The sequence below is a fragment of the Salmo salar genome, chromosome 17 (assembly GCF_965601325.2).
Source record: "Salmo salar chromosome 17, fSalSal1, whole genome shotgun sequence".
In the NCBI taxonomy this organism is placed as follows: domain Eukaryota; kingdom Metazoa; phylum Chordata; class Actinopteri; order Salmoniformes; family Salmonidae; genus Salmo; species Salmo salar.
The window spans coordinates 78,563,231-78,576,618 of NC_138307.1; the positions used below are offsets into that span (position 1 = coordinate 78,563,231).

At 35.7% G+C, this 13,388-nt stretch overlaps 1 protein-coding gene across 1 annotated transcript in view; it reads right to left on the bottom strand.

Moving 5' to 3' along the window:
• Positions 1-11,777: 11,777 nt before the first annotated feature.
• Positions 11,778-13,388, bottom strand: part of LOC106592231 (voltage-dependent calcium channel subunit alpha-2/delta-4-like) — a 26,725-nt gene continuing 25,114 nt past the window's right edge. Inside the window, exon 11 of the mRNA XM_082963347.1 lies at positions 11,778-11,904. Coding sequence (XP_082819473.1) covers positions 11,778-11,904 — 127 coding nt within the window. The remainder of the gene's footprint in view (positions 11,905-13,388) is intronic.

Genomic DNA, 13,388 nt, shown 5'->3' on the forward strand with positions numbered 1-13,388 from the left:
CCAACACTCTACAATACCAACACTCTAAACAACAACAACAACAAGGAGTATCTATGATACAATACCAACACACTAAACAACAACAACAACAAGGAGTATCTATGATACAATACCAACACTCTAAACAACAACAACAACAAGGAGTATCTATGATACAATACCAACACTCTAAACAACAACAACAACAAGGAGTATCTATGATACAATACCAACACTCTAAACAACAACAACAACAAGGAGTATCTATGATACAATACCAACACTCTAAACAACAACAACAAGGAGTATCTATGATACAATACCAACACTCTAAACAACAACAACAACAAGGAGTATCTATGATACAATACCAACACTCTAAACAACAACAACAACAAGGAGTATCTATGATACAATACCAACACTCTAAACAACAACAACAACAAGGAGTATCTATGATACAATACCAACACACTAAACAACAACAACAACAAGGAGTATCTATGATACAATACCAACACACTAAACAACAACAACAACAAGGAGTATCTATGATACAATACCAACACACTAAACAACAACAACAACAAGGAGTATCTATGATACAATACCAACACACTAAACAACAACAACAACAAGGAGTATCTATGATACAATACCAACACACTAAACAACAACAACAACAAGGAGTATCTACGATACAATACCAACACACTAAACAACAACAACAACAAGGAGTATCTATGATACAATACCAACACCTACAACAACAACAACAAGGAGTATCTATGATACAATACCAACACACTAAACAACAACAACAACAAGGAGTATCTATGATACAATACCAACACTCTAAACAACAACAACAACAAGGAGTATCTATGATACAATACCAACACACTAAACAACAACAACAACAAGGAGTATCTATGATACAATACCAACACTCTAAACAACAACAACAACAAGGAGTATCTATGATACAATACCAACACTCTAAACAACAACAACAACAAGGAGTATCTATGATACAATACCAACACTCTAAACAACAACAACAACAAGGAGTATCTATGATACAATACCAACACTCTAAACAACAACAACAACAAGGAGTATCTATGATACAATACCAACACTCTAAACAACAACAACAACAAGGAGTATCTATGATACAATACCAACACACTAAACAACAACAACAACAAGGAGTATCTATGATACAATACCAACACACTAAACAACAACAACAACAAGGAGTATCTATGATACAATACCAACACTCTAAACAACAACAACAACAAGGAGTATCTATGATACAATACCAACACACTAAACAACAACAACAACAAGGAGTATCTATGATACAATACCAACACACTAAACAACAACAACAACAAGGAGTATCTATGATACAATACCAACACTCTAAACAACAACAACAACAAGGAGTATCTATGATACAATACCAACACTCTAAACAACAACAACAACAAGGAGTATCTATGATACAATACCAACACTCTAAACAACAACAACAACAAGGAGTATCTATGATACAATACCAACACTCTAAACAACAACAACAACAAGGAGTATCTATGATACAATACCAACACTCTAAACAACAACAACAACAAGGAGTATCTATGATACAATACCAACACTCTAAACAACAACAACAACAAGGAGTATCTATGATACAATACCAACACTCTAAACAACAACAACAACAAGGAGTATCTATGATACAATACCAACACACTAAACAACAACAACAAGGAGTATCTATGATACAATACCAACACACTAAACAACAAGGAGTATCTATGATACAATACCAACACTCTAAACAACAACAACAACAAGGAGTATCTATGATACAATACCAACACAATAAACAACAACAACAACAAGGAGTATCTATGATACAATACCAACACTAAACAACAACAACAACAAGGAGTATCTATGATACAATACCAACACACTAAACAACAACAACAACAAGGAGTATCTATGATACAATACCAACACACTAAACAACAACAACAAGGAGTATCTATGATACAATACCAACACACTAAACAACAACAACAACAAGAAGTATCTATGATACAATACCAACACACTAAACAACAACAACAAGGAGTATCTACGCTACAATACCAACACTCTAAACAACAACAACAACAAGGAGTATCTATGATACAATACCAACACTCTAAACAACAACAACAAGGAGTATCTACGCTACAATACCAACACTCTAAACAACAACAACAACAAGGAGTATCTATGATACAATACCAACACTAAACAACAACAACAACAAGGAGTATCTATGATACAATACCAACACACTAAACAACAACAACAAGGAGTATCTACGCTACAATACCAACACTCTAAACAACAACAACAACAAGGAGTATCTATGATACAATACCAACACTCTAAACAACAACAACAACAAGGAGTATCTACGCTACAATACCAACACACTAAACAACAACAACAAGGAGTATCTATGATACAATACCAACACTCTAAACAACAACAACAACAAGGAGTATCTATGATACAATACCAACACTCTAAACAACAACAACAACAAGGAGTATCTATGATACAATACCAACACACTAAACAACAACAACAAGGAGTATCTATGATACAATACCAACACTCTAAACAACAACAACAACAAGGAGTATCTATGATACAATACCAACACTCTAAACAACAACAACAACAAGGAGTATCTATGATACAATACCAACACTCTAAACAACAACAACAACAAGGAGTATCTATGATACAATACCAACACACTAAACAACAACAACAACAAGGAGTATCTATGATACAATACCAACACTCTAAACAACAACAACAACAAGGAGTATCTATGATACAATACCAACACACTAAACAACAACAACAACAAGGAGTATCTATGATACAATACCAACACACTAAACAACAACAACAACAAGGAGTATCTATGATACAATACCAACACTCTAAACAACAACAACAAGGAGTATCTATGATACAATACCAACACTCTAAACAACAACAACAACAAGGAGTATCTATGATACAATACCAACACTCTAAACACAACAACAACAACAAGGAGTATCTATGATACAATACCAACACACTAAACAACAACAACAACAAGGAGTATCTATGATACAATACCAACACAATAAACAACAACAACAACAAGGAGTATCTATGATACAATACCAACACTCTAAACAACAACAACAACAAGGAGTATCTATGATACAATACCAACACTCTAAACAACAACAACAACAAGGAGTATCTATGATACAATACCAACACACTAAACAACAACAACAACAAGGAGTATCTATGATACAATACCAACACTCTAAACAACAACAACAAGGAGTATCTATGATACAATACCAACACACTAAACAACAACAACAACAAGGAGTATCTATGATACAATACCAACACACTAAACAACAACAACAACAACAAGGAGTATCTATGATACAATACCAACACTCTAAACAACAACAACAACAAGGAGTATCTATGATACAATACCAACACTCTAAACAACAACAACAACAAGGAGTATCTATGATACAATACCAACACTCTAAACAACAACAACAACAAGGAGTATCTATGATACAATACCAACACTCTAAACAACAACAACAACAAGGAGTATCTATGATACAATACCAACACTCTAAACAACAACAACAACAAGGAGTATCTATGATACAATACCAACACTCTAAACAACAACAACAACAAGGAGTATCTATGAACACTAAACAACAACAACAACAAGGAGTATCTATGATACAATACCAACACTCTAAACAACAACAACAAGGAGTATCTATGATACAATACCAACACTCTAAACAACAACAACAACAAGGAGTATCTATGATACAATACCAACACTCTAAACAACAACAACAACAAGGAGTATCTATGATACAATACCAACACACTAAACAACAACAACAAGGAGTATCTATGATACAATACCAACACTCTAAACAACAACAACAACAAGGAGTATCTATGATACAATACCAACACACTAAACAACAACAACAACAAGGAGTATCTATGATACAATACCAACACTCTAAACAACAACAACAACAAGGAGTATCTATGATACAATACCAACACACTAAACAACAACAACAACAAGGAGTATCTATGATACAATACCAACACTCTAAACAACAACAACAACAAGGAGTATCTATGATACAATACCAACACACTAAACAACAACAACAACAAGGAGTATCTATGATACAATACCAACACACTAAACAACAACAACAACAAGGAGTATCTATGATACAATACCAACACACTAAACAACAACAACAACAAGGAGTATCTATGATACAATACCAACACTCTAAACAACAACAACAACAAGGAGTATCTATGATACAATACCAACACTCTAAACAACAACAACAACAAGGAGTATCTATGATACAATACCAACACACTAAACAACAACAACAACAAGGAGTATCTATGATACAATACCAACACTCTAAACAACAACAACAAGGAGTATCTATGGTACAATACCAACACTCTAAACAACAACAACAAGGAGTATCTATGATACAATACCAACACACTAAACAACAACAACAACAAGGAGTATCTATGATACAATACCAACACTCTAAACAACAACAACAACAAGGAGTATCTATGATACAATACCAACACACTAAACAACAACAACAACAAGGAGTATCTATGATACAATACCAACACTCTAAACAACAACAACAACAAGGAGTATCTATGATACAATACCAACACTCTAAACAACAACAACAACAAGGAGTATCTATGATACAATACCAACACTCTAAACAACAACAACAAGGAGTATCTATGATACAATACCAACACACTAAACAACAACAACAACAAGGAGTATCTATGATACAATACCAACACTCTAAACAACAACAACAACAAGGAGTATCTATGATACAATACCAACACTCTAAACAACAACAACAACAAGGAGTATCTATGATACAATACCAACACACTAAACAACAACAACAACAAGGAGTATCTATGATACAATACCAACACACTAAACAACAAGGAGTATCTATGATACAATACCAACACACTAAACAACAACAACAACAAGGAGTATCTATGATACAATACCAACACTCTAAACAACAACAACAACAAGGAGTATCTATGATACAATACCAACACACTAAACAACAACAACAACAAGGAGTATCTATGATACAATACCAACACACTAAACAACAACAACAACAAGGAGTATCTATGATACAATACCAACACTCTAAACAACAACAACAACAAGGAGTATCTATGATACAATACCAACACTCTAAACAACAACAACAACAAGGAGTATCTATGATACAATACCAACACTCAACAACAACAACAAGGAGTATCTATGATACAATACCAACACTCTAAACAACAACAACAACAAGGAGTATCTATGATACAATACCAACACACTAAACAACAACAACAACAAGGAGTATCTATGATACAATACCAACACCTAAACAACAACAACAAGGAGTATCTATGATACAATACCAACACCTAAACAACAACAACAAGGAGTATCTATGATACAATACCAACACTCTAAACAACAACAACAACAAGGAGTATCTATGATACAATACCAACACAAAAACAACAACAACAAGGAGTATCTATGATACAATACCAACACTAAACAACAACAACAACAGGAGTATCTATGATACAATACCAACACTCTAAACAACAACAACAACAAGGAGTATCTATGATACAATACCAACACACTAAACAACAACAACAACAAGGAGTATCTATGATACAATACCAACACTCTAAACAACACACAACAAGGAGTATCTATGATACAATACCAACACACTAAACAACAACAACAACAAGGAGTATCTATGATACAATACCAACACACTAAACAACAACAACAAGGAGTATCTATGATACAATACCAACACTCTAAACAACAACAACAACAAGGAGTATCTATGATACAATACCAACACACTAAACAACAACAACAACAAGGAGTATCTATGATACAATACCAACACTCTAAACAACAACAACAACAAGGAGTATCTATGATACAATACCAACACACTAAACAACAACAACAACAAGGAGTATCTATGATACAATACCAACACTCTAAACAACAACAACAACAAGGAGTATCTATGATACAATACCAACACACTAAACAACAACAACAACAAGGAGTATCTATGATACAATACCAACACACTAAACAACAACAACAACAAGGAGTATCTATGATACAATACCAACACTCTAAACAACAACAACAACAAGGAGTATCTATGATACAATACCAACACTCTAAACAACAACAACAACAAGGAGTATCTATGATACAATACCAACACTCTAAACAACAACAACAAGGAGTATCTATGATACAATACCAACACACTAAACAACAAGGAGTATCTATGATACAATACCAACACACTAAACAACAACAACAACAAGGAGTATCTATGATACAATACCAACACTCTAAACAACAACAACAACAAGGAGTATCTATGATACAATACCAACACTCTAAACAACAACAACAACAAGGAGTATCTATGATACAATACCAACACTCTAAACAACAACAACACAGGAGTATCTATGATACAATACCAACACACTAAACAACAACAACAACAAGGAGTATCTATGATACAATACCAACACTCTAAACAACAACAACAACAAGGAGTATCTATGATACAATACCAACACACTAAACAACAACAACAAGGAGTATCTATGATACAATACCAACACACTAAACAACAACAACAACAAGGAGTATCTATGATACAATACCAACACTCTAAACAACAACAACAACAAGGAGTATCTATGATACAATACCAACACACTAAACAACAACAACAACAAGGAGTATCTATGATACAATACCAACACTCTAAACAACAACAACAACAAGGAGTATCTATGATACAATACCAACACTCTAAACAACAACAACAACAAGGAGTATCTATGATACAATACCAACACTCTAAACAACAACAACAACAAGGAGTATCTATGATACAATACCAACACACTAAACAACAACAACAACAAGGAGTATCTATGATACAATACCAACACTCTAAACAACAACAACAACAAGGAGTATCTATGATACAATACCAACACTCTAAACAACAACAACAACAAGGAGTATCTATGATACAATACCAACACACTAAACAACAACAACAACAAGGAGTATCTATGATACAATACCAACACACTAAACAACAAGGAGTATCTATGATACAATACCAACACACTAAACAACAACAACAACAAGGAGTATCTATGATACAATACCAACACTCTAAACAACAACAACAACAAGGAGTATCTATGATACAATACCAACACACTAAACAACAACAACAACAAGGAGTATCTATGATACAATACCAACACACTAAACAACAACAACAACAACAAGGAGTATCTATGATACAATACCAACACACTAAACAACAACAACAACAAGGAGTATCTATGATACAATACCAACACTCTAAACAACAACAACAACAAGGAGTATCTATGATACAATACCAACACACTAAACAACAACAACAAGGAGTATCTACGCTACAATACCAACACTCTAAACAACAACAACAACAAGGAGTATCTATGATACAATACCAACACTCTAAACAACAACAACAACAAGGAGTATCTATGATACAATACCAACACTCTAAACAACAACAACAACAAGGAGTATCTATGATACAATACCAACACACTAAACAACAACAACAACAAGGAGTATCTATGATACAATACCAACACACTAAACAACAACAACAAGGAGTATCTATGATACAATACCAACACTCTAAACAACAACAACAACAAGGAGTATCTATGATACAATACCAACACACTAAACAACAACAACAAGGAGTATCTATGATACAATACCAACACTCTAAACAACAACAACAACAAGGAGTATCTATGATACAATACCAACACTCTAAACAACAACAACAACAAGGAGTATCTATGATACAATACCAACACTCTAAACAACAACAACAACAAGGAGTATCTATGATACAATACCAACACTCTAAACAACAACAACAAGGAGTATCTATGATACAATACCAACACCTAAACAACAACAACAACAAGGAGTATCTATGATACAATACCAACACACTAAACAACAACAACAAGGAGTATCTATGATACAATACCAACACTCTAAACAACAACAACAAGGAGTATCTATGATACAATACCAACACTCTAAACAACAACAACAAGGAGTATCTATGGTACAATACCAACACACTAAACAACAACAACAACAAGGAGTATCTATGATACAATACCAACACACTAAACAACAACAACAACAAGGAGTATCTATGATACAATACCAACACACTAAACAACAACAACAACAAGGAGTATCTATGATACAATACCAACACACTAAACAACAACAACAACAAGGAGTATCTATGATACAATACCAACACACTAAACAACAAGGAGTATCTATGATACAATACCAACACACTAAACAACAACAACAACAAGGAGTATCTATGATACAATACCAACACTCTAAACAACAACAACAACAAGGAGTATCTATGATACAATACCAACACACTAAACAACAACAACAACGTACTACCAATAAACAACACCAACGGAGTATCTATGATACAATCCCACACAACAACAAGGAGTATCTATGATACAATACCAACACTCTAAACAACAACAACAACAAGGAGTATCTATGATACAATACCAACACACTAAACAACAAGGAGTATCTATGATACAATACCAACACACTAAACAACAACAACAACAAGGAGTATCTATGATACAATACCAACACTCTAAACAACAACAACAACAAGGAGTATCTATGATACAATACCAACACACTAAACAACAACAACAACAAGGAGTATCTATGATACAATACCAACACTCTAAACAACAACAACAACAAGGAGTATCTATGATACAATACCAACACTCTAAACAACAACAACAAGGAGTATCTATGATACAATACCAACACACTAAACAACAACAACAACAAGGAGTATCTATGATACAATACCAACACTCTAAACAACAACAACAACAAGGAGTATCTATGATACAATACCAACACTCTAAACAACAACAACAACAAGGAGTATCTATGATACAATACCAACACACTAAACAACAAGGAGTATCTATGATACAATACCAACACACTAAACAACAACAACAACAAGGAGTATCTATGAAACAATACCAACACTCTAAACAACAACAACAACAAGGAGTATCTATGATACAATACCAACACACTAAACAACAAGGAGTATCTATGATACAATACCAACACTCTACAACAACAACAACAACAACGGAGTATCTATGATACAATACCAACACTCTAAACAACAACAACAACAAGGAGTATCTATGATACAATACCAACACACTAAACAACAACAACAACAAGGAGTATCTATGATACAATACCAACACACTAAACAACAACAACAACAAGGAGTATCTATGATACAATACCAACACTCTAAACAACAACAACAACAAGGAGTATCTATGATACAATACCAACACACTAAACAACAAGGAGTATCTATGATACAATACCAACACTCTAAACAACAACAACAACAACAAGGAGTATCTATGATACAATACCAACACTCTAAACAACAACAACAACAAGGAGTATCTATGATACAATACCAACACACTAAACAACAACAACAACAAGGAGTATCTATGATACAATACCAACACACTAAACAACAACAACAACAAGGAGTATCTATGATACAATACCAACACACTAAACAACAACAACAACAAGGAGTATCTATGATACAATACCAACACTCTAAACAACAACAACAAGGAGTATCTATGATACAATACCAACACACTAAACAACAACAACAACAAGGAGTATCTATGATACAATACCAACACTCTAAACAACAACAACAACAAGGAGTATCTATGATACAATACCAACACACTAAACAACAACAACAACAAGGAGTATCTATGATACAATACCAACACTCTAAACAACAACAACAACAAGGAGTATCTATGATACAATACCAACACACAAACAACAAGGAGTATCTATGATACAATACCAACACACAACACAACAAGGAGTATCTATGATACAATACCAACACTCTAAACAACAACAACAACAAGGAGTATCTATGATACAATACCAACACTCTAAACAACAACAACAACAAGGAGTATCTATGATACAATACCAACACACTAAACAACAACAACAACAAGGAGTATCTATGATACAATACCAACACTCTAAACAACAACAACAACAAGGAGTATCTATGATACAATACCAACACACTAAACAACAACAACAACAAGGAGTATCTATGATACAATACCAACACTCTAAACAACAACAACAACAAGGAGTATCTATGATACAATACCAACACACTAAACAACAACAACAAGGAGTATCTATGATACAATACCAACACTCTAAACAACAACAACACAGGAGTATCTATGATACAATACCAACACTCTAAACAACAACAACAACAAGGAGTATCTATGATACAATACCAACACTCTAAACAACAACAACAACAAGGAGTATCTATGATACAATACCAACACACTAAACAACAACAACAACAAGGAGTATCTATGATACAATACCAACACTCTAAACAACAACAACAACAAGGAGTATCTATGATACAATACCAACACACTAAACAACAACAACAGGTGTATCTTCTACATTATAAACTGGGTGGTTCGAGCCCTGAATTCTGATTGGCTGACAGCCATGGTATATCAGACCGTATATCATGTGTATGACAAAACATTTCTTGTTACTGCTGTAATTACATTGGTAACCAGTTTATAATCGCAGTTTATAATCGCAATAAGGCACCTCAGGGGTTTGTGATGTATGAAGTTGCAATGAAGTTGCAATGTGCTAAGAACAGCTCTTAGCCGTGTTGTATTGGTCATATACCACCCCCTCTCCCTCTGTCTCCCTCTCTCTGTCTCTCTCTCTCTCTCTCTCTCTCTCTCTGTCTCTCTCTCTCTGTCTCTCTCTCTCTGTCTCTCTCTCTGTCTCTCTCTCTGTCTCTGTCTCTCTCTCTCTGTCTATCTCTCTGTCTCTCCCTCTCTGTCTCTCGCTCTCTCTCTCTCTCTCTCTCTCCCTCCCTCCCTCCCTCCCTCCCTCCCTCCCTCCCTCCCTCCCTCCCTCCCTCCCTCCCCCCTACACCTGCTGTCTCGACCTCTGAATGCTCGGCTATGACCCTGCAGGCCATCTATGAATGTGTCAAGGAGAAGAGTTTAGGAAGAGACTACTCTCCACAGCGTAAAACAGCAATTCATAACTGCTTGAAATGAACGACATCTGTAATGTATATAATAAGAGAAGTGATTTGTCTGATATATGACTAAGCAATTGCTTATTCATAGATATCAAATCCCATTTCCACAACACCATTATAATTCTATCAATCAGTGTCTGTGTCAGAGAGAGGGCTTGTGAGAGGGAACCAGTAAGATAGCTCTCCATGTTAAAGGATATATTTCACTTCCTTGGGTTCCATGGTGATAGCTGGGTACTGACGGGAACAGTCACAGTCTGCCTGTACCACCAACATCAGCAGGTTACTGTCAGGGACAGCCTGGGTTACAAACATCCTGGAACACACAGACAGAGAGAGAGCGAGAGAGAGAGAGAGAGAGACAGAGAGAGGTAGAGCGACAGAGAGAGAGAGAGAGAGAGAGGTAGTGTGACAGAGAGAGAGAGAGAGAGGTAGGGTGACAGAGAGAGAGAGGTAGAGTGACAGAGAGAGAGAGAGTGACAGAGAGAGAGAGAGAGAAAGAGAGAGTGATAGAGAGAGAGTGACAGAGAGAGAGAGGTAGAGTGACAGAGAGGGAGAGAGTGACAGAGAGAGAGAGAGAGAGAGAGAGAGAGAGAGAGAGAGAGAGAGAGACAGAGAGAGTGACAGAGAGAGAGAGGTAGAGTGACAGAGAGGGAGAGAGAGAGAGTGAGAGAGAGAGAGAGAGAGAGAGAGAGGTAGAGTGACAGAGAGGGAGAGAGAGAGAGAGAGAGAGAGAGAGAGAGAGAGAGAGAGAAAGTGACAGAGAGAGAGAGAGAGAGAGAGAATGGTTAGAACACCACTTGTATGAAACAATCAGGTAATGAAAGATAAAAGCACACTGCCATCATGAAGAAAGATCATCACCTTCAAATGACATGTCTCCTTTACTATGTGACCAGCTCTCAGCACGTCTCAGATATCTCTACACTGTAATACAATAGGACTAGAGTAGTGAAAAGACTGAAGAGGAAACAAAGTGTTGTCAGACAGATGACAGGAGAGGTATTGTAAAGACACCAGCTCTGGGATACAGTCTCCTCTTCTCAGATCTGGAGTCAGAATATTTCACTTTACTGCTGAGGGTGTAGAGTGTAAAACACACACACACACACACACACACACACACACACACACACACACACACACACACACACACACACACACACACACACACACACACACACACACACACACACACACACACACACACACACACACACACACACACACACACACACACACACACACACAGGATGTTCGAGAAAAAATACATTACGACACCTTTCTCTTTCCTAGAAGACATTAAGTTTGTTCCACCTGAGAGAGTCTGACCACCAATCAGAGACCACTATGATGACATACCAAATGATGACCACCAATCACAGACCACTATGATGACATACCAAATGATGACCACCAATCAGAGACCACTATGATGACACACCAAATGATGACCACCAATCAGAGACCACTATGATGACACACCAAATGATGACCACCAATCAGAGACCACTATGATGACACACCAAATGATGACCACCAATCAGAGACCACTATGATGACACACCAAATGATGACCACCAATCACAGACCACTATGATGACACACCAAATAATGACCACCAATCAGAGACCACTATGATGACACACCAAATGATGACCACCAATCAGAGACCACTATGATGACACACCAAATGATGACCACCAATCAGAGACCACTATGATGACACACCAAATGATGACACACCAAATGATGACCACCAATCAGAGACCACTATGATGACACACCAAATGATGACCA